At 39.9% G+C, this 26733-nt stretch overlaps 2 protein-coding genes across 4 annotated transcripts in view; both read left to right on the top strand.

Moving 5' to 3' along the window:
* apc (APC regulator of WNT signaling pathway) overlaps positions 1 to 18965 on the top strand; it is a 32845-nt gene extending 13880 nt beyond the window's left edge. For 2 of the 3 annotated variants that reach the window (XM_026943658.3, XM_053241215.1), the window contains exons 3-16: positions 5059 to 5143; positions 5833 to 6010; positions 6215 to 6323; positions 6484 to 6597; positions 7117 to 7200; positions 9075 to 9155; positions 9576 to 9674; positions 10025 to 10403; positions 10554 to 10649; positions 10752 to 10891; positions 11007 to 11084; positions 11174 to 11290; positions 11374 to 11588; positions 11690 to 18965. In XM_026943658.3, the coding sequence (XP_026799459.2) occupies positions 5059 to 5143; positions 5833 to 6010; positions 6215 to 6323; positions 6484 to 6597; positions 7117 to 7200; positions 9075 to 9155; positions 9576 to 9674; positions 10025 to 10403; positions 10554 to 10649; positions 10752 to 10891; positions 11007 to 11084; positions 11174 to 11290; positions 11374 to 11588; positions 11690 to 18059 (8145 nt within the window). In that variant the 3' untranslated portion in view covers positions 18060 to 18965. Of the gene's footprint in view, positions 1 to 2829; positions 3151 to 5058; positions 5144 to 5832; positions 6011 to 6214; positions 6324 to 6483; positions 6598 to 7116; positions 7201 to 9074; positions 9156 to 9575; positions 9675 to 10024; positions 10404 to 10553; positions 10650 to 10751; positions 10892 to 11006; positions 11085 to 11173; positions 11291 to 11373; positions 11589 to 11689 lie in introns of those variants that run through there. The other variant, XM_053241216.1, reaches the window with a different exon arrangement.
* Positions 18966 to 19113: 148 nt separating this feature from the next.
* Positions 19114 to 25072, top strand: LOC113544876 (C3a anaphylatoxin chemotactic receptor). The gene is made up of 2 exons (XM_026943923.3): positions 19114 to 20799; positions 21513 to 25072. Exon 2 carries the CDS (start codon positions 21560 to 21562, stop codon positions 22619 to 22621), a length of 1062 nt encoding a protein of 353 aa, XP_026799724.3. The 5' UTR covers positions 19114 to 20799; positions 21513 to 21559; the 3' UTR covers positions 22622 to 25072.
* The last annotated feature ends 1661 nt before the right edge of the window (positions 25073 to 26733 follow it).

The following is a 26733-nucleotide window of genomic DNA, read 5'->3' on the forward strand; positions in this document are numbered from 1 at the left end:
GCACCCATAGTTGTGGGTTTGCAGTTGTCTGGATTTCTTTCTTAAAAGTATTTTTTTTTTAACAAATTCTAGCTTCAATTTGTGACTTGGTTTAATTTTAATTTTTTTTTCCCCAATTGAGTAATACAAATAGTTTCCAAGGGTGCAGTGAAATAAGGTACTTACTTCCCTGTAATAAATATATGATAACTGTTTGTCTCTGCAAAATCTAATTGGCTTTTTGCTGCATATTGTAAAGTCTTTCATTTTGTTTCAAGGCACAGAAAACTGCTGCTCTTAGTCAGAGCAATGAATGTACATTTATAAATATGTCCTCTTTGTTTCTTTTTTTTTTTTTTTTTTTCTTACCCGTTTTATTCGATTGCTCTGTGATACAGGCTTGAGTCGGCCATCTTCCTCCGCCACCTTTCTACTTCTTTTCGTGACGCTCCCTTCCTGGCTTTGTCTCGCTGATGAATGCGGCCCATTTCTGTCCCATGGCCATTTCCTCTTTTCCCAGGCTTCCGGAGACAAACATCTGCAGGCCGACAGTAAACACCTCACGTTCATTACTATCTCGACTTCCTCCCCCAGCCCTGGTAGACTGTATGTCCAGAGCATAGTCCATTGTTTCAAAATGGACACATGCCCATCTGTAAGGCAAGGGTTATACTTGCTGGTAACTGTGAGTACTCATTTACAAGATGGCAGCTGCATGTATATGGCGTATTCAGCTGACTAAACTAGAACTGTGTCTCAAATCGTGTAACTGTGTACAATGCTGAACAATGCTTGCATAACCGCTGCTTTCATACACGTGTCCATTATGTGCCAAGCATAATCCAGTACTAAGGTGGTTTTAAGCTAGTTTACAGAGTCAAGTACAGAGTAATTCCAAAGTCAAGCTACTATCAGTACTGGCCAGAGGCAGTCATAAATTTGAAGTGTGGTCCTCCAACCAGCAAAATTCACTTGATTGTGGAATTATTTGACAAGAATCTGATGTAATTAAAGCTTATCAGTTTTAAAATGTGGTTTAATCAGAGCCATACAGTGTTAACCTGTGGCTCAGGCCTGGAGGAATCCTGCTTAGTCTCCTCCTTAGCAGTGAATTCTTTCTTTCTGCCTGCACTTGTGACTCAGTGTGTTGTAATCATCTGAGCTCAATGCCTAAAACAGTAGCTGTACAGAGCTTCGCTTAGCGAGGCATGAATTTTAAGCCCATTTAGTCATCGAATTAGAATAGACAAAAGGTCTGTACTCTACAAATCTATACAAAGTGATGACGTATTGGATGTTTAAGTGGGAAATGATTGATTCCCTGTAACGCCTGCTAATGCTGTGTTGCATAATTGTGGTAATGACAAAGAAACCAGTGTAGTTTAGCCTGACCATCACTGACTGTAAAGCACTTTTCACGTGCTTCAGTGGACAGTAGTACTGGTTGTCTGTTAGTTCTCGTCACTAACTGTGGCCAAAGAACCACCTACTTTCACAGGAAGAGGTCACCAACATTGCAAACGCCCAACCATGATTACTTGCTTCTAAACTTTTGGTTTGGCTGGTGAGACAAATCAGATTTCAACATTCAGGATTCTGAATCACAGAAGTGTACAAAAGAGATCAGATGCCTCATGAGCATTGGAAGGAGCGTCTGAGACCATGACAGTTATCGAACACCATTGGAATTGTCTGATGTTGGGCAAAGTTTACACTACGCATTTGCTTTTACAAATGTAGCAAGTTGAAAACTTTACAGATGTATATTATATCTAGTGACTCAGTCTTTGTTGTGTTTTTACTGTGTTACTTTTGCCACATGCTCACTTCTTTTATTTCACGGATTCTACTGTGTGGTGGAAACGTAGCCCATCCAGCAACTCTGCAGCTGTTGTTCAGGGTACTTCCTGAATCCATTAGATCCTAAAAAGTTCCTGAACCCAGTATGAGTGTGAGCTCATTTAGCTTTTTAAACTGACTTTGCGCAAGTTTTTCACGTCAAGTCCTTCAAGCTGCTTGCCACATGTCTGCATGCCACTGGATGCATGTACCAAATGCCCTACAGCAACATTTAAACTCACATCCTGTCTCAAAACACAAGCATACTGTCAACACAGTCATATTTATATGAAGCCTTGTACTTTTAAACCCTTGTTTCCTTGATGGCCCATTGCTTGGTCTGTCCCAATGGTATCCTATCTGTCTAGTTTTCTTTCCCCTTTTCAAGGATGTTTATCACCAGGAAAGAACAGACGGTGGGTCTTCCCCAGACTCTACCCCCAGCCGACCTGTTTACCCCTATGGAATTCTCAAGTGTCCCCGGTATTCTTGGCTCCATCCCTATAGACGAGTACCACATCGATTTCCATTACCAGGAGGATAGAATGACATTTTTAAAAGTGTGTGTGGTTGGGCTCTATGCACCACTGCTTCTATGTGACAGAATTTCAAGGGCATCTGCTGTCCCTTCTGGATCCATGCAAGCTGACACCATGCCTGACGTTGAACAGTGCAAGTGAAAGCTAAATTACACTCATGGGCCACGACTTGTCAGGCTGAATATTGCCTGTTGTGGATTTGGCTGCTTGAACACTGTAATTATCTGTTCTTTGGGTTACTCTGTGGTTTAAAATTGTAACACAGAGCCAAGACGAAGTGAAACCAAGAGAAGCATTATTGTTATCATCTGTTCTATATATTACTCTGACTAAGAGCATAGTAAGAGGTCCTCAATCATATGACTCCCTCCTCTTCAATAATGCAACTGTTGTTTCCCAAGTCTACTCAGAGACGTCTCATTTTGTTATGGGGGTAGGGGGGGCAGGGGGACACCAGTGTCACAGACTAGCAGTCATTTTTGTTTGTGTCCTTTTTGGTCGTCTGTGAAAAGGGCCGGTGATGTGTGTCAGCTAGGGGTTAGAGGCCTAAGGCCATGTATCTGAATGGGAAGTGGCTGTTTTCCACAAGGCTGGATGGGATGGGAGGAAAGAGCTGCTTCCTGAGAGGCAGTCACAATGCTGGAGGATTTTTTTTTTTTTTCTGATGCCCGCTCCATGGATTTGATAAACTGGATGTAGGAATGATATTGTTTCAATTCTGGAGTTTAAAGAGCATATATTGGAGTAGCTTTAATGTGAAGATGAAATAAGTACTAGAAAGTAGTGCATTGTGGTAAGTAGGCAGCAGTTTTATCTTTGGTGTTACAATTAGTGTTTAAGTGAATGTTGTATTTTGTGATGGTCAGCATGATCAGCTGAGCTTTTTAAGTTTTTGTACTGTTGTCTGCAGTTGTTTGATGGTGATTTGACTGTTTTTACCAAGTGGAGGTTCTTGACAGTGATGGCTCCTGGTGTGAACAGAATTAACTAAACATTGAGCATTTCAGCCTGTGGGAATGCCGATGCAAGACCAGATCTCTCAGGAAATATAGGCTAATCTGTATGTATTTACAAACTGCACTGTTTGGGAACATGATCAGATGTCTTTCATCAAAGTATTTGGTCTTACTTTATATTAAAGGTCTCTAATACCTCTTTACCACTCTAATACCTCTATATCTCTGTTTGTTAACACAAACTATACAAGCAACTATCTGCACTGTTACAGATGGCTTACAGACGTAAATAAACTTGTATCAACTTCAGTTTCGGCTTGTGCAAATCTGTTTCGACAAAGAATATTCTGTCTCTAAAGTGCAACACTTTAAACTAAAGTGTGTATTGTGTATATTCTGTACTGTCAAATTACCGATTGTTGTTAATCCGTCTGATTTTGTGGGGTTACTATGTTACAACTAGGGATGCATCAGTACTGATACTGGTATCGGGTATCTGATCTCATTTACTCATACTAGTACTAGTAAAAAATGCTCCGATACCACCATCTGATACCATGCGGTACAATGTAATGTAAGCCTAGTGTTCGCTGTGGCACTAATGAAAAGATGACACGAAATGACAGTGAAAATATCAAGACAAGTAACTACAACATCATTCTACAATACAGGTAACCTGATAAAACATCATTAGCATAAAACTCAACACACAGAGTTCATTACTAGTAGCATATGGAAGCAACCAACGGTGACATTCTCGACAATCAATCGCTATCAGTCATTGACAGCGAGGGATTTGAAAACGATGACTCATACCCAAAGCTGTACAGATGTGGAACAAAACCCACTCTCCTCTGCAGCACTGCACGATCCAAGATAACTAATGTAGCTAGTTAATGCACTTCATTTAATTTCAGCTAGCTACCTTTATAAAGAATGAGCATAGCAATCATAAACAGAGTTCTATGACTTCCCTGATTGCTTGATACTATACTATGTATATTATTTATTTTGGTATCAGTTTCAAAGAGTACCAATTAACCTGCAAATAACTTGTCTGGAGAAAATGGTATTGATGCATGCGTAGTTACAACACACATACAGCACAAATTATACAATACTTGACTTTAAAATGTCAGCATGCACTTGATATACCTGTACTTGCTGTAATCCATCTGTAACAGTGCAGATATCCCATTACATTATAGTTAAGTGAATAGTTTGTGTAACTACACAGGTATTAGAGACACTTGATATAAAGTGGGAGCAAATATTTTGCATGTATATTTCTAAAATGTTGCCTAATCCTCTGTGTTTTTCTAAAACGCTCGCAAACTAAATTCCTGGGCCATGCAGACAGGAGTTTCTGTTTAAAGGCACGCTGAAGAAAATGGCTTTGAACAGAGCGACCAGTTCCTCTCTGTTTACATCTAGAGACGCATCTAACGCAGAATCGCAAAGAATTAGCAAGATCACATCTGTGAGACTTCAAAGCAGTTCTGAGCTTCTGACAAGAGAAACTGTTTGATGAGACTTCAAAGCTCTTTGATGTTCACCGTTCTCTTGTCTTTATCATAACCACTGTAACCTACAGGCAAAAAAGAGCTGAAAACATTTCCCTCCTTTTAGTCAGGTACTTTGCTTGATCTCGAGGATCTGAAGATCACATGGTGTGTACGGGAGGATTTGTGTTTATCAGAAAAGGTGAAATGAAAATGAAAATGTTCTCTGTTTGTCTGATGCAGGAGGTGCTGAAGCAGCTCCAAGGAAGTATTGAAGACGATTCAAAAGATTCCCAAGGCCAGATTGACTTTTTGGAGAGGCTTAAAGGTATGAACATTCAGTGAATCAGATGAATTTATTTGTTTGGCAGATATGACCAAAAGTCTGTGGACACCTGACCGTCACACCCCTATGAGGGCCTTCAACAAACTGTCACGAAGTTTGAATGATGTAGCGTTACAATTTCACTGGAACTAAGAGGCCCAATCCTGTTCCAGCATAACAGTGCCCCTAGACACAAAGTGAGGTCCATGAAGACATGGTTTCCAAGGTTGGAGTGGAAGAACTTGAGTGGCCTGCACAGAGCGCTGACCTCAACCCCACTGAACACATTTGGGATGAATTGTAATGCCAGGCCTCCAAAATAATTGCCTGACCTCACTAATTCTCTTGTGGCTGAATGGACGAATGGCCAAATCCCCACAGCCATGCTCCAAAATCTAGAGGAAAACCTTCCCAGAAGAGTAGAGGTTGAGGTATAACAGCAAGGGGGGGATTTTCAGAAAGCACATATGGTTGTGATTGTCAGGTGTCCACATACTTTTGGCCATATAGTGTATAAGGATACTGGAATTTTTTTATCCTGATCAATATCAATTAGTCAAATTAATTAAGATATTCAAATTATTTTTATATAATTAAAGTTCTGTATTTGTTCTCATTCAAAAGTCCCTCCACTCGTTAGTAAGCTATTTACATCATCTTTTTTTTTTTTTCCTTTTCACTTTCCTTTCCAGAGATAAATCTGGAGCCTAGTAGTTTCTCAGGGGTTAAGCTGAGACCGAAGGCGTCCATGCCAGGCTCAAGTTCAGGCCGCTCCGCTGACAGCAGCCCCATGGGCTCCTTTCCCAGGAGAGGAGTGACCAACGGGGGCAGAGACAGCGCCGGATACCTGGAAGAGCTGGAAAAGGAGAGGTAACCCTCTTTCTTCTGAACTTATCATTTATTTTCCTTAAGCTTACTTAGATTTTTGGGCTCTAAAGGATCAAACTTCCCTTAGTCAGAGCTTTCACCTAGATCTAAAATTGTTTTTAGCTGTCATAGTATAATAATCTACTTTATTCTTGTGTAATATTTAACAGCATTGTTTGTATGCTTGTATTGTTTTTATCTGTTTAGGTCCTTGTTAATGGCTGAGCTTCAGAAAGAGGAGAAAGAGAAGGATTGGTACTACGCGCAGTTGCAAAACCTCACCAAAAGGATCGACAGCCTGCCGCTGACTGAGAATGTACATTCATAAATTAAATTTATCATAGATCTTGTGATCTTGTTATTTCACCACTGACAAGGTGTATTTAATCAGAAATTAACTTGTGTATTGCTAGCATGTTGCACCACCTTTTCTTTATTCTTTTTATTTATTAATTATCTTTATTTTTGCTGTGTAGTTCTCATTACAGACAGACATGACTCGCAGGCAGCTGGAATACGAGGCCCGGCAGATCCGGGCAGCAATGGAGGAGCAGCTGGGCACATGCCAGGACATGGAGAAGAGGGCACAGGTGAGGTGTCATTTAACGAATCACCCAATATTTACATAAAACTGTATTACATGGGTAACAATATCTATGGTTTAGCGTTAATGTTTATAATTTCTGACCTTTCGGCGATATGGTATACTTTTCTGCTGTATCAGATAAAGTAAAGGTCAAACTGAAGGAAAAAAGAAATTCACCTTGCGGGAAACGCAAGTTCACTGAAACGGATGTGAAACGGTACTCTCTAACTGTTGCTTGGCGCACAATTGGGCGAAAAAATATAGCCGTAGACAATAGACAAGATTTCTTGTTATCATTGTTGGCACCGCTGTTATTCATTTCACACAAGTTTTTATTCGAATTGCTTTACAAGTGAGGCAGAACTTAATCTAGGCACTGAGTAGTTGAAGGGCAAGGCTTTGCTCAAGCGACCAACAGTGGCAGTCATGTGAATTTGAACCAAGTTAACAGGGCAGAATTTTAACATGGGGTCTACTGCTGTCTCTAAATTCTATAAAATCTATAATGTGGTTATGTTCTCAGGTTCGGTTGGTGCGTATCCAGCAGATCGAGAAGGACATGCTGAGGCTGCACCAGCACTTACAATCCCAGCCTTCAGAATCTGAGGTTAGTCTACCAAACTCGCAGCGCCCTCAGTGAAGGGTTGGTCCACTCAGACAAATAAACAACGGGTTGTACACAGCGAGTCTTATCAGAGGCATTCAGTCCCAAATCTAGGAATCCCATGGGCAACGGGGGTATTTCAATATTGTACTGTAACTGGCCATATCGATAAGCTTGAAACACACAGGTTAATACATCCTCATCTACATTAACACTGTAGCAGTGAAAATATATTAATATATTTTTGAAAATAGAGAAATCAAGGGACCAGTATACTCCATTGAGATATTTTACTGTCATATTGATACACATAGACTGTGATCAGATTTAGTGTTGCATCATCATCAGACCATCTTATCGCCTGTTTCAGAGACTTCCTAATCTCAAAACTCAGATGGCAGAGGTTTTTGATGATTTAGGTCACATCGTATAAGTATTTCACCCTCTCAGAGATCTTAATCCGAAATGACAGGATGTCTCAATTTCCGCCTCTTTTTCTGGTTTGTTTTTTTATTTTTTTATTCTGGTTTAGAGTACATTTAAATCTTGGCATATGGAAATAGACAAATGTATGTAATATTTGTTTTATTTGTTGAAAACAAATATAGATTAACAGTTTTATTAAATTTGAGGTTGATAATTTAGCTTCTTTCTAAATTAACAAAATGATCTGCCAACAGCATAAGACAATTTCAAGCTTAGTGAAAATATCTAGAAATCGATTTGATTCTATACTTGTTTTATATTAATTAATTTAAAATAATAACTATATTGCTCATAATGAAAAGCTGCTTGTCTGTAAGATAATTTCTCTGACTTAGATATATTTTGTTGCAGTGTTGCACTAATGTTTGCCTGTACACCAGTTAATATGCCTGTGATTATACACATTCTACATGTGGGAACCTTTCTGCTATCACATTTTAATGGAGTACTCTTGTGCACCAAATATAGACTTTGCGTGACAGAGCATGAACAGATGTGTGTGTGACCTGGCTTTTAGATGTGCAGATCAGGGGCCATGAAGCTTGATGTGCAAGTGGAAGGTTCAATACCAGATTATGTGTCTGCATTTAAGATGATTAGGGGTTTATGTTAAGGAAGATGTTGATGTATAAATCAGCTGCATATATAGGTGCACAAGTATGGTTGTATGTTCATGTGTGTGTGCGTGCATGTGTCTCTGTGTGCCATATCTGGATTATGTAGGTCAGAGAAGCACTTGGTGGTACTACAGCTGACTAATTGACTGACTGTGTCTGTCAGTTTGTGCCTGACAGATCGAGGTTGGCAGAGAGAGAGAGAGAGTGAGAGAGAGAGAGTGAGAGAGAGAGAGTGAGAGAGAGAGAGTGAGAGAGAGAGAGTGAGAGAGAGAGAGTGAGAGAGAGAGAGAGAGAGAGAGAGAGAGCATGCGCGCACACCCACACACACACAGAGTTTGTGCTATACTCAGGCAAACGCGTAAATTAATATAGACATGGCATTTAAAAATAAAAGGAGTTGAATAGATGGGAACAGGTTTTGGTGGGAGTTAGGCTTTCACTTTTTTCCCCTCCCACTTTATGGCACGTAGGGGTAGGACGTCATATATGATTTTCAAAGGCATTGTATCACAATATATAGAACTGTTAAGAAATTTCTGCATATGAAACGCTTAACATCAAATCAGCTGCTTTGACTCAGTATATAATTATCATTTTTTTAAAATAATAAATTGTAAAAAGATTATGAAAAGATATCTCAGAACAGCGTGTTATGGCAAAATTTATCACAATCTCAATATTATATCGTATTGCCCAGCCTCATTGTGTTTTCTTGCTTCGTTGAAGTCCACATCATCAGCACCTCTATAACATTTTAATTTTGCCCATCCTCAGGCCAAGCATGACCTCATGGCCCAGGCTGAGGGAGCACAGGCATCAGGAGACTCAGTCATAGGAAATGGAGCTTGCTCTCAGGTAAGGAAAGACAAACTTGCATTTTTCTGCATTTCTCACTGAAATTGTGTTTCTTTTGCAGTGTAATTTTGGCATTTGGAACAAATTGTGAAAGTGTTTTCAGTCCATTCCAGGAGTGTTTTAAATAGTAATGTAATGAATGTTTTTAAATGTCCATTGTGGGCTTGCTGGTGAATTGCATGCCATTTTCCTGGCTTACTGAACAATAGTGTTTTGCAGACAGATGGCGCCACAGATGTGTTAGTGGATTAGCCACATGGATCAAGTGTGATTTACTGACCTTAGTTAACTTTACACAGTTCATAGTAAATGTTCTGCATTGGCCTCCTGTTGAAGCATACCTCTCAATTAATGGTTATATCTTTTTTGCGGTAAGGATTAAAATGGCATGTTTTAAAGATAATTTACTCTGTTTTGCAGGGCGCAAGCTCTCGTGTGGATCACGACACAGCCACTGAGATGAGTAGTGGAGGAAGCTACTCGGTACCACGCAGACTTACCAGTCATTTGGGCACCAAGGTGAACTAATAAACCTGAGTTATCACACAGAAGACATGCCTAAGAAAAGACTATAGAAGATGATGATCAATTTAAAAATAAATTACTACCTATGTAGCTGTGTCTTTTCTTTGTGGGAAATTTTAACCAGAAAAAACGAATCAGTTTTCACGTTTTTGTTCAGTTCACACATTTTGATGTCGTCAGTATGACAGACAAATAAATGTCAAATTTATTGCTACATGTTCATAATGTTATTATTTAGATCAATAAGTATTTTACCTAATAGGTGTCATATTCAGTATATTTCCTTGTGCACCTAAACATTCAACTAGCATGAAGAACTTTTTACTATTGTCCCATCTCTCCAGGTGGAAATGGTGTACTCTCTGCTCTCCATGCTGGGCACTCATGATAAGGACGACATGTCTCGCACTCTCTTGGCCATGTCCAGTTCTCAGGACAGTTGTATAGCCATGCGTCAATCTGGCTGCCTGCCACTGCTTATCCAGCTCCTCCACGGCAATGACAAGGACTCTGTTCTGCTGGGCAACTCTCGAGGCAGCAAAGAGGCCCGAGCCAGGGCCAGTGCTGCCCTACATAATATCATCCACTCGCAGCCAGACGACAAGCGCGGCCGGAGAGAGATCCGGGTGCTCCACTTGCTGGAACAGATCAGGGCTTACTGCGAGACCTGCTGGGAATGGCAGGAGAGCCATGAGCGCGGAGTAGACCAAGATAAAAACCCAAGTAATTGTGGTTTTTGGTTTTCTCACCTTACATTTTACCCCTGTATCAGCTGAATTTTGCTCTATGGTTTAAGGACGGCACTGTCATAACTGTGCTACTAAGTGACCATTTAATTTTGATGTACTAATGTACTTTATTTTTGAAATTTAGTGCCTTCCCCTATGGAGCACCAGATCTGCCCAGCTGTTTGTGTTCTCATGAAGCTGTCCTTTGATGAGGAGCATAGACATGCAATGAACGAACTTGGTAAGGTTCCCTATGTACTGCCATTTGCTTCAGAGTTCTCAGTGAGCTGTTTTCAGAACACTATATATTTTAAAATATTTACTGAAACGTTATGGTTTGTAGGTGGACTGCAGGCTATAGGCGAACTGTTGCAGGTGGACTGTGAAATTTATGGCCTTACAAGTGACCACTACAGTGTCACACTAAGAAGATATGCTGGCATGGCTTTAACTAACTTAACTTTTGGAGATGTAGCCAACAAGGTAGGGAATTCCATTCAGTTTCAGATTTAAACAAATTATTATTATATTATTATTATTATTATTGTTATTATTATTATTAGCAGCTATGTTGGTTTTTTTTTTCTTTATACAACAGGCCACACTTTGTTCCATGAAGGGTTGTATGAGGGCCATGGTAGCTCAACTGAAATCCGAGAGTGAGGATTTGCAACAGGTAAGTTTAGTATCATATAGCAGTCATGTATGCATATCTATCTTACAATAATCCTATTATTTTTAATTTGATCATTTTTATACCTTCAGGTAATTGCCAGTGTGTTGAGAAACCTGTCTTGGCGTGCTGATGTCAATAGTAAAAAGACATTGCGTGAGGTTGGCAGTGTTAGGGCTCTAATGGAGTGTGCCCTTGAGGTTCAGAAGGTAAGGACTGTTTTAGGAGCAGTATACACATTAAACTTTATTGTTGTCTGTTTTGTATCATGACATCCTTTTGTTTTTCATAGGAATCAACACTAAAAAGTGTGCTTAGTGCCCTTTGGAATTTATCTGCTCATTGCACGGAAAACAAGGCTGATATCTGTTCTGTTGCTGGCGCATTGGCCTTTTTAGTGAGCACTCTAACCTACAGAAGCCAAACCAACACCCTTGCAATTATAGAAAGTGGTGGAGGCATCTTGAGGAATGTTTCAAGTCTTATAGCTACAAATGAGGAGCACAGGTGAAATTATATTCTATTGCTTCTACTGTTGTAAGCAATTGTTTGCTATTTTCCCAGTGCTGAAAATGCTAATTCTGGTTTCTTTTACAATCTTTTTGTAGGCAAATCCTGCGGGAGAGCAGCTGTCTGCAGACTCTTCTTCAGCATCTCAAATCTCACAGCTTAACTATAGTGAGCAATGCCTGTGGAACTCTGTGGAACCTCTCTGCTCGAAATGCAAAAGACCAGGAGGCATTGTGGGATATGGGTGCCGTTAGTATGCTAAAAAACCTGATTCACTCCAAGCACAAAATGATTGCTATGGGTAGTGCTGCAGCTCTGAGAAACCTCATGGCCAATCGGCCTGCCAAGTACAAGGACGCAAACATAATGTCTCCTGGATCTAGCCTGCCTTCACTACATGTAAGAAAACAGAAAGCACTAATTGAAGAACTGGATGCACAGCATCTTTCAGAAACTTTTGATAATATAGATAATTTGAGTCCCAAGGCTTCTCACAGGAGCAAGCCTCGGCACAAGCACAACGTTTATGGCGATTACGATGGGGTTTGCAGGTCAGATGGTTTTAACACTAGTGGTGTTGGTGTTCGCTCCCCTTACTTGAACACACCAGTGCTATCCAGCCCATCTTCTCGGGAGAATAGAGGCAATGCAGACAGCGTTAGGGCTGAGAGAGATAAGAGTCTGGATCGGGAGCGAAGAGGTGTCCACCCAGATCCCGACTCGGGTAAAAGAATGGGAATGCAAATTTCTACCACTGCAGCACAAATAGCAATGGTAATGGAAGAAGTACAAAGCATGCACTTGGGCCTAGATGACCGAAATGCTGGATCTACTCCGGACCCTCACATAGTTCAGGATGACCTCATCAGACGGCAGGCTGGGGTTCACAGTCACCAAAACATGTACAACTATAGTAAACCAGATGCATCAGGCAGACCTTGCCCAATGCCCAAACTGGAGTATAGAGCATCTAATGACAGCCTTAATAGTGTCAGCAGCACTGATGGCTATGGAAAAAGGGGTCAGATGAAACCATCTGTAGACTCCTACTCTGAAGATGATGAAGGAAAATGGTGTGTCTACAGAAAATATCCAGCTGATCTTGCCCATAAGATACACAATGCAAATCATATGGAGGATGACGATGGTGATCTAGACACGCCAATTAACTATAGTTTGAAGTATTCAGATGAGCAGCTCAACTCTGGCCGACAAAGCCCAAGCCAGAGTGAGAGGTGGGCAAGGCCCAAGATTTTGGAGGATGAAATAAAACGCTCTGAACACAATCCACCCAGGTCCCAGAGCCCAGGGTACCCAATGTACACAGAGGGAAATGGTGAAAGTGAAGATAAGCTTAAAAAATACCAGCCCCTGTTTGTTCAACAGGACATATCTGGAGGATTCCGATCCAGGGGACCTAACGAGCAAAGTAGCAGTGCATCTGGTCATGGAATGAACAAAAAAATTAACCAAACAATTTGCACTGTGGATGATTTTGGTGATGACAAACCAACTAACTACAGTGAGCGCTATTCAGAAGAGGAACAACTTGACGAGCAGCCTACTAATTACAGCATAAAATACACTGAAGATCACCATGTGGAACAACCTATTGATTATAGTCTGAAGTATTCCGATACGTCCTCTAAAAAGCCAGTGTTCAGTCATTCAAAAGCATCATCTTCACAGAGCTCTGTCAAGGACCAGTTAAGCCAAGACAGTTCGTCTTCTGTTTCATCAATAAAAACTCAGAATAGGCAAAAACAGCTCCAGCAACCCTCAGCTCAGACTCGACCGGGGCCTGGCAGGTCGGTTCAAAAGACCACTTGTAAGGCTCCAACAATAAATCAAGAAACATTGCAGACCTATTGTGTGGAGGATACACCTATATGTTTCTCAAGGGGGAGCTCCCTATCATCCTTATCTTCTGAAGATGAAATGGAGAGCTGTAAGCAGAATGTCAATGCAGCTAGTAACTACACGACTTTGCCTGTTGCCGAGAAATCATCCAGTAATGTTCCGGATCAGCGCACAACAGAAGGTCAATCATCCAGCCATTATGTCAGAATGAAGCCACCACGACACCAAGGATCTCATGTTGGGCATGGTGAGGGTTCCAGACATCAGAAAGCAGTAGAATTTTCATCAGGTGCTAAATCACCATCAAAAAGTGGTGCTCAGACCCCCAAAAGTCCGCCTGAACATTATGTGCAAGAGACCCCTCTTGTGTTTAGCAGATGCACTTCTGTCAGCTCTCTTGACAGCTTCGAGAGCCACTCCATTGCAAGCTCAGTACAGAGTGAGCCATACAGTGGAATGGTCAGTGGCATAATCAGCCCTAGTGACCTGCCTGATAGCCCCGGCCAAACGATGCCACCCAGTCGTAGCAAGACACCTCCACCACCACCCCCACGTACAACATCCATAAAGCAGAAAGTTAGCGTGCCGCCCCATGCCGAAAAACGTGACTTGGCACCAAGGCATGCAGCTGTCAGTGCTGCTGTGCAAAAGGTGCAAGTGCTTCCAGATAATGACACACTTCTACATTTTGCTACAGAGAGTACTCCAGAGGGATTTTCATGTGCCTCTAGCCTCAGTGCATTAAGTCTGGATGAGCCTTTTATTCAAAAGGATGTTGAGCTAAAGATAATGCCCCCGCTTCATGAGGATGACCACGGAAACAAGACAGAACCAGAGAAAGAAGACACTAACGAATCTAAGAGGCCAGAGAAGCCTCCAGCAACTACTGAATCTGAGAAAGACATATTGGATGACTCTGACGATGATGATGATGATAGAGAGATACTAGAAGCGTGTATAAATTCAGCCATGCCAACAAAGTCCTCGAGAAAACCCAAGAAGCAAACACCCCCGAACACTTCAAGAATACCACCACCAGTGGTCCGTAAACCAAGCCAGCTCCCTGTTTATAAACTACTCCCCTCACAAAACAGAGGACAACTGCAAAAACACATGGCATTAACACATGGAGAGGACATGCCTCGGGTATACTGTGTAGAAGGAACACCTACTAACTTCTCCACAGCAACATCTCTTAGTGACCTTACTATTGATTCACCTCCAAATGAGTTGGCTACTATTGAAATTCCAGCTCCCCAAGCAGAGGCATCAAATCAAAAACGAGACACTGTCCCAGAGGGTAAAAGTGCAGAAACAGCGGATATTTCTGCAGCTTTTGACGCGCAGTGTGTTCCTGGTGAGAATGAAGGTGATGACATTCTTGCTGAGTGCATCAACTCAGCAATGCCAAAAGGTAAAACACACAAGCCATTCAGAGTGCAAAAAATGTCAGATCAACCTCAGCATCCACCAACTGCTACTGGCAGTCTAGTTCAGCAAGAGTTTGAAAAGAAAAAGCCAACTTCTCCTGTAAAACCAATGCCACAAAGCAGCGAATATAGAGCAAGGATGCTTAAGCGACCAGATGCCTCTAGCAACTTATCAGAAGCAGCATATCCTGATAAAAATACAGAAACAAAAAAACTAGAGTCTAAAGCAGGCCCCAGAGCATTGGCAGATAAGCCTCTGAATACTGAGGAACGTGCCCGTCCAGGTTTTGCCTTTGATTCTCCGCACCATTACACACCAATTGAGGGTACTCCTTATTGCTTTTCTCGCAATGACTCACTAAGCTCACTTGACTTTGAGGACGACGATCTTGACCTTTCCAAAGAGAAGGCTGAGCTCCGAAAAGATAAGGAACAAAGAAAGCTTCCACCTTCAAAGAGTAACGGAGAGCATTCTGGAAACACTAACAGAGTGGCCACATTTCAGAGTGCCCCAGCAAAGGGCCTTCAAAAACCAGGTTTTTCACTTGCATCCAAAGAAAATACTGGAACAGTGCCTGATGAAAAGCAGAACTTTTCAATAGAGGACACCCCAGTGTGTTTCTCAAGAAATTCCTCTCTCAGTTCTCTTAGTGATATTGACCAAGAAAACAACAACAAAGATTGCTCACACAAAGAGGACACATCACAAGTAGATATGCCAAGGCCTCAAGCCTCTGGCTATGCACCAAAAGCCTTTCATGTGGAGGATACTCCTGTATGTTTCTCTCGAAATAGTTCTCTTAGCTCACTCAGTATTGATTCTGAGGATGACCTCCTACAAGAGTGCATCAGTTCTGCAATGCCAAAGAAAAAGAAGCAACCACCTAGAAGTAAGAGTGATGACCAAGGTGTTAAGGAGGAGAAAAGCATGTTAGCTGATGGCATTTTAGCAGAGGAACCAGACCTCATACTGGATCTCACAGATACACACAGTCCTATTTCAGAGCAAGCCTTGTCTCCAGACTCTGAATCTTTTGACTGGAAAGCCATTCAAGAGGGTGCTAATTCAATTGTTAGCAGTCTGCACCAGGCTGCAGCCAGTCTATCCAGACAAGGGTCGTCTGATTCAGATTCTATCCTTTCTCTTAAATCTGGCATTTCCATTGGATCCCCTTTCCACCTGCCCTCAAATCAAGATGACAATAAGCTACCTGCCCATAAAGGACCAAGAATATTGAAACCGGGTGAGAAAAGCACTTTAGAGACAAAAAAGAAAGAGGAGGAATCTGCTAAAAGCCTAAAAGGTGGTAAGAAAGTGTATAAAAGTCTTATCACCGGAAAACCACGACCTAGTCTTGAGACCATGACTTCTCAACAGAGACAAGCTCAAGTTCCTGTAGTTTCAAGAGGAAGGACAATGGTTCATGTCCCTGGTGTGAGAAGCAGTTCTCCCAGTACCAGCCCTATTCCAAAAAAGCCTCCTACCCGTGGACAAGCCACAAAACCCCCAGCTCCTCAGGCACCAAATTCTGGAAACTCTCCCAGGACTATGAAGACACCATCTAAATCAGACCCTAGTCCTGCCAGAGAACCAGCTGCCTCCCAAGGAGGATCAAGTAAAACCTCCTCTCGATCAGGATCAAGAGATTCCACACCATCTAGGCCGCCCCAGCAATCCTTAGCTAGACCCATGCAGTCTCCTGGTCGTACCTCTGCCTCACCAGGTAGGAATGGTCTAACTCCACCAAACAAATTCTCTCAGATACCACGTACTGTTTCTCCAAGTGCAGCTTCCAAACCATCTGGTAGAATGTCTTACCCCTCTCCAGGGAGGCAGCTCGGTCAGCAAACACCTCCGAAACATAGTGGCTTGCCAAGAAGCACCAGTGGTATACCCAGGAGTGAATCTGCCTCAAAAAGTCTAAATCAGTGTGGAGCCACAGGCCCTTCCAAAAAAGCAGAGCTGTCTCGAATGTCTTCCACAAAGTCAAGTGGGAGCGAGTCTGACAGATCAGAGAAACCTGGACTTGTTCGTCAATCCACATTTATTAAAGAAGCTCCTAGTCCAACCCTGAAAAGGAAATTAGAGGAGTCTGCTTCTTTTGAGTCTTTGTCTCCTTCCTCTCCTAGTCAGTCTCAAACACCTATTTCAAGCCCGTCCTTACCAGACATGTCTCTCACTCTGCCCTACCAAGGAAGTGGCTGGAAAAAGTCCCCTCAAAGCCAAAACTCTTCTGAAAATGGAGATGGGAAGTCACTTAGACGGCATGACATCTCCCGATCCCATTCAGAGAGCCCCTCAAGACTCCCAATTAACAGAGGAGGGACATGGAAAAGGGAGCACAGCAAACATTCGTCCTCTCTCCCAAGAGTAGGTACTTGGAAAAGAACAGGCAGCAGTTCCTCTATACTATCTGCATCGTCTGAGTCTAGTGAAAAGGGCAGAAGTGAAGATGAACGTCAGCCTGCTAATCCACCTCAGCGATCTGGACAGAACAAGGATGGGGGACTAGAAAGGAAAGGAACATGGAGGAAAATAAAAGATAATGAAACGGGTCCCTCAATGACTCTAGACTTACCTGATCCAACTAGTGATGTACGCACAGCACATCAGACGAGTACCACAGCGTCTAAACCTGAGGATGTCTGGGTGAGGATTGAAGACTGTCCTATCAACAGCCCTAGGTCTAGTAAGTCACCAACAGCAAACACACCTCCAGTAATTGATGGCTTGTCTGGAAGACTACATCCTAGTGATTGGGACTTGAGTGAAGTGCATCATAAGCAGCCAACGGCCAATGAGAATGCAGCCAGTCGACGTCTTGGTTCAGAAACTAATTTGAACTTAATCCGAAGTAGTGAGAGTCTTGACAAAAAGGTGACTGACATCAAGCCTGTTTTAAGCACTCCAAATATTGCTACAGAAGTTCATGAAATTGCGATTGCAGAGCGTACACCTTTCAGCTCAACCAATTCCAGCAAACACAGCTCCCCTAGTGGTGCTGTTGCTGCTAGGGTTAGTCCTTTTAACTATACACCAAGCCCTAGAAAGAGCAGTGCTGACAGCACAACGCCGAGGCCATCTCAGATCCCCACTCCAGTTAACAGCAATGTAAAAAAGAGAGACTCTAAAGGAGACACAACTGAAAGTGGGTCCTATATTGTCACCTCAGTGTAAAAATTGTGTTAATAGACCAGACAATACTTGGAACGTGTTTTGCTCATCTCTGTGGGAGGAAGAACTGTTTAAACATATTGTAGTCTAAGCGAATATACGGTTGTGTACTTTTTGCTGGTAGAATTGTGACAGGCACACGTGATTATCTGAGGAGGAGGAGCAGGATATTGTTTGTCAATTTGTACAGATTTAATTATGTATATATTTAATTTAAACTGGTGACAAGATCATATCTTGCCTAACTTGAGATAGATAATTACAGTGGAGTATTTGGGATGATATCTTTTGGTTGACTGTCCTTACTAATGCATTTGATTTTTAAGGAACTGTACACCTGCATTAATTCAAATGTCAAACTCATTTTTACTGCCACATATTGTATGTTATGACTTCTGCTCCTTGCATGATCTCATCGAATGTTCTACTATTTCCTGAAGTAAAGTTGAACATTGATGTGGACACACAATGTGCTGATAGCTGTAGTGTAACATTTTACACTTTTGTCTGTGCTTTTGAAAGTGAGGAATTAACTACGAAAAACAAACATGTCGGAGGATATTTACAATGGACATAGATTATAAAAAATAAATAGATTCATTGCTCTGCTATTTGTGTACAACATTTCCAGTTGAGGTGAGTGTTTTAAATTGACACTTTGGTCTCTGAAGGACTGAAGTTGTTAGAATTAAATTATTGTAGGTTTTGGTGTTGTTTTATAAAACCTAATTTACTTTGCCCATTATTCAGAGTTATTGTTAAAGCACATGATCAGATATACTCTTTTACCAAAATGCCACATTGTTTTTTTTTTTTTTTTCTCATGCAATAAAGTAGGCTGATTGATGTTTGACATACTTTTCAAATTACAAATGGCAAATCGATGTAATAAACACCATTTTGGTGAGAGTTGCTTCCTGTGCATTTTATCATTGATTTTGCAAAGGTTTGCATAAGTTTTTTTTTCCTCGTCATTTTTCCTTTTTAATGCATCTTAATTAAAAAAATGTAATATAGTTTAAGGTTTACTGCATGATATTTCATAGTTTGTCATTCTGCCAATTGGGTAGTTTCTCAGACTTTCTCAACAATTGCACAAATATGTAAATAAATTCATGAAGTTCTGGCTCCTGAAATGTTTGTTTAACTTAACTACTTATTTCCAGTTGCTTACATCCTAAACCATAAAATGCAGCTGTGCAATCAGTGATGTCAGATGCTAAAGAGTGGTTTTCCATTTTAGGGGTCAAATAATTATTAGCCAGCAAAAAATGTCTGAAATCAGTCTTGAGGCTAACTTTCATTTGATGGTTTTGATCGAATTTTAACACAAAGCTTCAAGAATCATATCTAGTACTTTGGGGAAGTTTGAATGGATATAAATTAACTTGATAACTATGCACCAGTAGTAATTAATAAAGATGATGCATTTTACCAATTGAAACTAAGGGCAATAAGTCCAACCTACTGTATTTTTCTGCCCTAGAGGAGGCAGTTAACCCCAGAATCAACCTACCACCTAGTGTACATGCAGATTGTATATCCAAATTAGTAACATCTTGCTTGCACTATATTTGCTCTTGTAGAATAGTACTAGAACGATACAGGATGAAATGGAATTCTGAGCAAATTGTTTTGGCTATTTGAGATGATTTTGATGAACACACCAGCAAAAAAGGTAGGAAATATGTCTGAACTTTTAAACCCTAGAGCTTTGTGTTCTGTAATTAGAGCAGGTTAGCAGCACCACACCAAAAATTGGTGTGTATGCTGAATTTACATGCATCTTTCACTTTATTAAAAATCCTTGTACAACTGCATGCTCACGTAATTATCCAATCAGCCAATCATGTGGCAGTAGTGCAATGCATAAAATCATGCAGAGAGCCCCTCCGCCTCAAGGTTCGGCGTGTTGTCCGTTCTGTGATGCTTTTCTGTTCACCACGATTGTAAAGAGTGGTTATTTGAGTAATAGTAGTGTTCCTGTCAGTGCGAACCTGTCTGGCCATTCGTCAACAAGGAATTTAACTGGACAGAACTGCTGCTGGATTTTTTTTGTTTATTTTTTTTTACACCATTCTGTGTAAACTCTAGAGACTGTAAAAATGCCAAGAGGTTTATGAAATACTCAAACCAGCCCATCTGGCACTAAAATACACTTATTTTCCCCATTCTGTTATGTGAAAATTAAATATAGCTTTTGACCTATATCTGCATATATGTATGTATTGTGCTGCTGCCACATGATTGGCTGACTGGATAATTGCATGAATGTCATGAATATGTGGATGTACAGGTATTCCTAATAAAGTGGACAGTGAGTGTATTTTTGCTGTATGATTATTAAATTATGATGTGCAAAGGACTCTAGCCATAGCTATGTTATGATTTAGTTTAGACTATTATAATTTCTTTTCTTTTTCTTTTTTTTTTTTTTACATTGTTGGAGAACAGTGCAGAAAGCTACATGTCAAACTTTTTGTGTATGATATATTTGGCATTTGTATAATAAAACATTTACGCCTCTTAAGAAACCACTGGTTCAGCTGCAGCAGTAATTTGCCTCAATGTTTTGTCAACTTCCTCTGGTAAAGACCTTACTGCTGATAAGATGATGTGGCCGACTGTGTCACCCAGTTCTTGAAAGCTTTTCCTCCTGCGGACTTCTATTTTCTTCTGCTTTTTCTTTCCTTTTCAACTCATAGCCAGACTTTGAGTTTTCAACTCGCAAGTTATCAGCAGGGTAAGTCAGCTCTTCTACTGTCTGTCAGGTAAAAATCTGAGTGAATTAAATGTAAAGAAGTTCATTTGAACATTTGTATGGTTTGTTTTTCAGGGTGTTGTTTCTGGAATAATTACACCCTAGATGCTGGAAAGTGGTTAAATGCAATCATAACTCTGTAATTTAACATCTAATCTGTAATGACATACTGTAACAGGGACAGTGTCTTTATAAGACTTTACTACTGGAAATAAAAGAAGGGAAGAATGAAAATGAGCCTTCCATACACATGGAGCAGTTTTGATGAAGAGTACTGAGATTTCTTACGTGGTTAATAGCATGTCTCTAATCCTCCTTCCAATGGAAGCAAAAAAGAGACAAAGATTTTAAAAATTAAAAAATCCTTAATTATGATATTTAAACACCTTTGAATTCATAGCACTGAAATATATTACTGAGAAACCTGAATATTTGAAAACTGAATTAATAAATTTGAATTTGTGAATCCTGGGGGGAAAAACCTTCTTGAATATTTCAAAAACATGAATTTTAAAATGTGAATCTGAAATAATCCTTTAAACTCAAGGAGCATAATTTAAGTAAAATAAAGTAAAATTTTGAAGTAAAATACTTTAATACCATGAATTCGGTGGTGTTTATATTTCTTTATTAAGATTTAAATGACTTTTAACATAAATCTTTGTCTCTTTTGCTTCCATACTTTCCAAACAAAGGAACGGTGAAGCTAGAGATTTCATCTGGATTTCTCAAAGGCAGCAACATGAATGGCACCGACAACTACTCGAACTATGAAGACGTTCAGTACTTCAGTGACTATGATCCCTGTGACATTGGTTTGTCTCAGGAATCAAAGAACTCCATTGGAACAGTGGCGCTCGTGCTCTACTGCCTGACGTGTGTCCTTGGAGTTCCTGGAAATGCCCTTGTAGTGTGGATTGCTGGTGTGAAGATGAAGAAGACCATTAACACCATCTGGTTTCTGAACCTGGCCATCGCTGACCTTCTGTGCTGCCTGTCCATACCGTTTACTGTGGCTGAAATCCTTCTAGACCATCAATGGCCATATGGAGATGCTATGTGCAAAGTCCTACCCACCATCATCGTTGTCAACATGTTCGCCAGCATCTTCACCCTGAACTTCATCAGTCTGGATCGCTTCATCCAGGTTGTTAAACCTGTTTGGGCTCAAAATAATCGGACACTTAGGTTAGCATGGGTATGCTGTGCCATGGCATGGGCACTGGCCATAATCCTCAGTCTGCCCACTATGATCCTACGAGAAACGTACACCATGGATACCTTGAATATAACCATCTGCATTTTCAGTATGAGAAATGCTACAGAAGGAGGATGCAGCGCTGACAAAGGTTTCTCTTACAGGGTGCTAACCATGACCCGGTTTGTGTTAGGCTTCCTCATACCACTTCTTTGCATTGTGTTTTGCTACACCTGTATCGCCCGGAAGGTTATGAGCAGCCACTTTCGTGCAGGAAGAGCATTCCGTATCATGCTAGCTGTTGTTGTGGCATTTTTTCTCTCCTGGTTTCCCTACCATGTGGTGGGTCTGGTAGACATTTATGGTGGGGAACAGGATTCCATGCTAGCTAGAGACATGGACCCTTTGGTCATCTCTTTAGCGTACATCAACAGCTGCATGAACCCAATTCTGTACGTGTTTATGGGGCAGGACTTTAAAGAGAAAATTAAACTCTCTTTGAGACGGGTCTTCGAGAAGGCTTTTAGTGAAGATACCACACACTTGTCAGTGAACTCTAAAGGACAGCAGTCACGTTGCACCAACTCCTCAGTTGCCCAGCTGTGACAGTAGAGTCCAAATTATGAGGGACCATTAACCATTTGGACTATTTTGTGCAGTGTGTAATATGTGTAGTAATAAATGGACCTAAAGGACAAATCTATCCTGAACGATATGCACATTAATCCATATAATTAATGATAAGTAATGATATTTGGAGCTCACTTTCATCTTTCGTCAACCTGTTGGTTCTAACTACCTGCTGATAGTGGTGCCAGGCAGGTTTTAGCCCTTACTTTAACCTGTACCTAAAGAGAACAATGCAGTGGTGCTTTAGTCTTTTAGTTTGTATAGCTCTCTTTTCTCTCAACTCTCAACGGTAATACTAATACCACCATCAACGCCACCGCCCTTGTTATCTCTTATATCACTAACTAGCTGATCCGGGTCTCTACTGTAAGTGATTTGTAGAGACTTTGAGTCCAACATTTGCACCATCTCTACTACTTCTATGTTCTCATTAACATGACATTGAACATTGTTGGAAAATGGTGAATAGAGAACAGAGGCTCTTGTGGTTTTGTTTTAGGGAACTAACAGAAAACACCTGATCATTATCAATTATGTTTGAGCTCACTGAATTTTTTTCTCCTCTAAAATGACAGAGCAGGAAACAGCTACAATAACAACTATACAGCACCAAACAACAAATTAGCACCAGAATTATTAAACCAAATTTTTCAATATACACTCAGCTACACACTCACTATCGACTTTAATAGGAACACCTGCTCATTTATTCAGTTTTTCTGTGTAAACACCATATCACCATTCTGTGTAAACTCTCCGTGACTGTTGTGCGTGAAAATCCCAGGAGATCAGCAGTTTCTGAAATACTCAAGCCAGCCCATCTGGCACCAGCAACCACGCTACGGTTAAAGTCACAGAGGTCACACTTTTTCCCCATTCTGATGTTTGCTGTGAACATTAATTGAAGCTCTTGACCTGTATCTGTATGATTTTCGGCATTGTGCTGCTACCACATGATTGAATGATTGGATAACTGCCTGAATGAGCAGGTCTACAAGTGTTCCTATTGCATTCCTATGTATTTAATGTCTTTCATGGTGGAGTTTTCTTTGAAATGTGAGTGGCACTTTCTTTTTCTTTTCAATTGCTATATGCTCAATCATTTTATTATCTTTGCAGCTGAGGAAACGTATTAAAATGGTTTAAACATAGTTTAAATAATTGGAGAGCTAAAATAGCCAGTGAGAAGTTACCTTATTGTTAGTTTACAGTAAATATAGTTTTTTTTAGTGTATACTGTATGGATAAAACAAACGAAGTAAGTAACAAAGTTAAATACTAGACAACTCTGTTAATGGTTTTAAATTATAATGCCATTTATAATTCTAATAATCAAATAGACATCAGATTTATCAGGTGCACATGGTTGCCATGTTGGCACAACAGATTCTTATCACTTGAGTAACACAGGATATTAAATGAAAAGAAAAACAGGATTTCTAAATTAGGAGCACTTATTTAGATGTTTGCATTCCTACGAAGTGAATGATTACAGTCATTACGTTTGTTTAAAGAACATCAAGCACGTCAGCCTGGGTCATGATTTTATCAATACAGATTCCAGGAGGGGTCGTTATACTGATGACATGACATGCGTTCAGCATTCTTGAACAGTTTGTCAGACTTAGAGACTTTTTGAGCCTAAAAAAGGGTTTAATGGTTCTTGAAGTGGACATGTGCTGTTCAGTCTGGAGTCTGGTTCATCATGACTCAGGCCTTGATTTAATAGTGTAATTAAATATGATGAAGAATGGAAAATGTTTGCCTACTAGTATTTTTATGTGTGTGTGTGTGTGTGTTTGTCCCAGTCACAAATTTCAGTGTCTTTGAACTTTTTTTTTTGACATCCTCTCAGATATGCCTGCAGCAAATGTGTGCCATCTTGTTATTTATATCATGCAAACACAGGCAGCATGAACTATATAGACTGCAGAGTAAGCTCACTGAATTCTTCTAAATTTGATTATAAAGGATAGTTTTATAACCAGATTTAAAGTACTACTATATTTTCTGTAATAAGAAAAAGTGTTGTACAACTATTTATATGATATAGTACAATTTTCCATACAAACCAATTATAATTATTAAAAAAGGAAATAAAAAAAGATGATGGTGCACAGTCATGAAATTCTCAAATGCATGGGAAAACCCTTCACATGGTAAAAATATGACTTTTTTGTACTACATAGTGCTGAAAACTATTTGTTTCTCTTTTATGTTTCTGTTTAGCATTTCAAAATCTCATTAGCCCAAAAGTGAAAAAGGAGAAAATGACATTTAAAGATATTTACAGACATTTTGACTTAGGCTTACGTCTGTTTCGCAATGTCTTGCAGCTATGACTTGTAGGAAATCACACTTAACTAGCCAGATATTAGCCATATTTATGCAGAATGACTAACACAACATGATGTTTGCAGAAATGTAATAGCTTTGTTTCCTCTGCAATCATGCACTAACCCACCCAAAAAAAAAAAAAAAAAAAAAGAAAAAAAACTTGCTCTATTTGCACAAGGACCATTTACTACCATTGCACTTTTCTGTGTAAGTGTTACAGTTTACAACTACTACTGTTGTCCATAATCTTGGACCTTACATCTACTGTAAATACTTAATTTTAACTTGTCATATTTATTGCTATTTGCATTTCTGGTCAGAGACTAACTGCATTTCATTCTCTCTATATATGTATATATGACAAAGTTGAATCTCAATCTCAAGATCATATTCATAGCCTAAGTTATTTGTGCTCAAACATGATCTCAGCAGCCACAAACTAGTTTTAAACATAAGCCTCTAAGCCTCAAAAAAATGTTCACCTGTGGAGCTCTATTTCACCTGCAACCTTGTTCCAAACTAGGCCAATTTGGAAAAAAAAAATCCCTGATTATAACTTTTTTGGCTTTGAGAAAGATAGAATTATTATTCTGCATCTTCTTATAGCCTGGCCCATTCATTTTCAATGGCCAGTCGGATTTGACCAGAACATCACGCGTGAAGAAAATTTTAACAAACTACCAAAATGTCAACATTATCTTTAATTTAAAAAAAAAAAAAGTATTTAGTTATCTTTCATTTTAAACTTTCAGATGCACAGTGTCAAAGAAGTCATTAAGCTTGATGCCAGTCAGATGAGAGACCATAGTAATGATCAAGGAAAATAGCAAATTTGCCAAATTTGACCAGAATACAGGAGGGTTAACACATGTACATATTGTTTTATTGAAATGTTATATGTTTTCACAGAAAACAGGTTTTTCCTCATTCTCATTTTTCCTCTGTTGCCAGAATTCAGCCACTGCGACGTCTGATGGGTTTTCCCAGACCACCACACAGATACACACACCATATATATTTTTGCCCTAAATGTAGTAATAGCACACATACTTTCTGGTGTGGTATCACATAAAACTATCTGGCACTGCTTCAATCTCTGCAACATAAAGACATAAATGAGTGCTACACAAACATGTCCAACTGGTCACAACTGATTTATTCAATTTCAATGTAGGAAGTTTTTTTTAATTTTTTTTTTTATTGTTATTTTTTAATCCTTATGCAACTTGTCAGAGAAATACAATACAATCCAAGCACATAGCTGAGTAGTTGAGGGTTAATGGTTTTACCAAAGATGTATTATAGGTTGTTTTACCAACCAGAAACTCTCGCAATTGAAACCCTTGCTGTTACCTAAAACCTTGATTAATGAACAAATCTGTTGATCAGCATGCTGCAGTTGACATGAGGGAAGTTCTTTTTCTATTTCTGTGTCAATAAATAATTTCTGCCTAAGCAGCTTTTCCATTTTGGTGAATTCCTGATTTGTGAAAGAGTTTGTTGTAGCAGCATGGGCTGTATGCCAAAGGTTACAAAAGTCGCATATAGAGTTCCCAATTACGTACAAGTGGATGTGTTTCACCTTGCAAATTGAGCATTATTATTATTATTATTATTATTATTATTATTATTATTTTATTTTTCAAGACAACCTGAATTACATAGCCTTACTCTATTCTTTCTGTAACATTAGTCCACGGAGGCGAGCACGAGCAAGTGCAGCTTTATTTAACAAAGTGAAAACCAAAATA

Source organism: Pangasianodon hypophthalmus, chromosome 17 (assembly GCF_027358585.1).
Source record: "Pangasianodon hypophthalmus isolate fPanHyp1 chromosome 17, fPanHyp1.pri, whole genome shotgun sequence".
Taxonomy (NCBI): Eukaryota; Metazoa; Chordata; class Actinopteri; order Siluriformes; family Pangasiidae; genus Pangasianodon; species Pangasianodon hypophthalmus.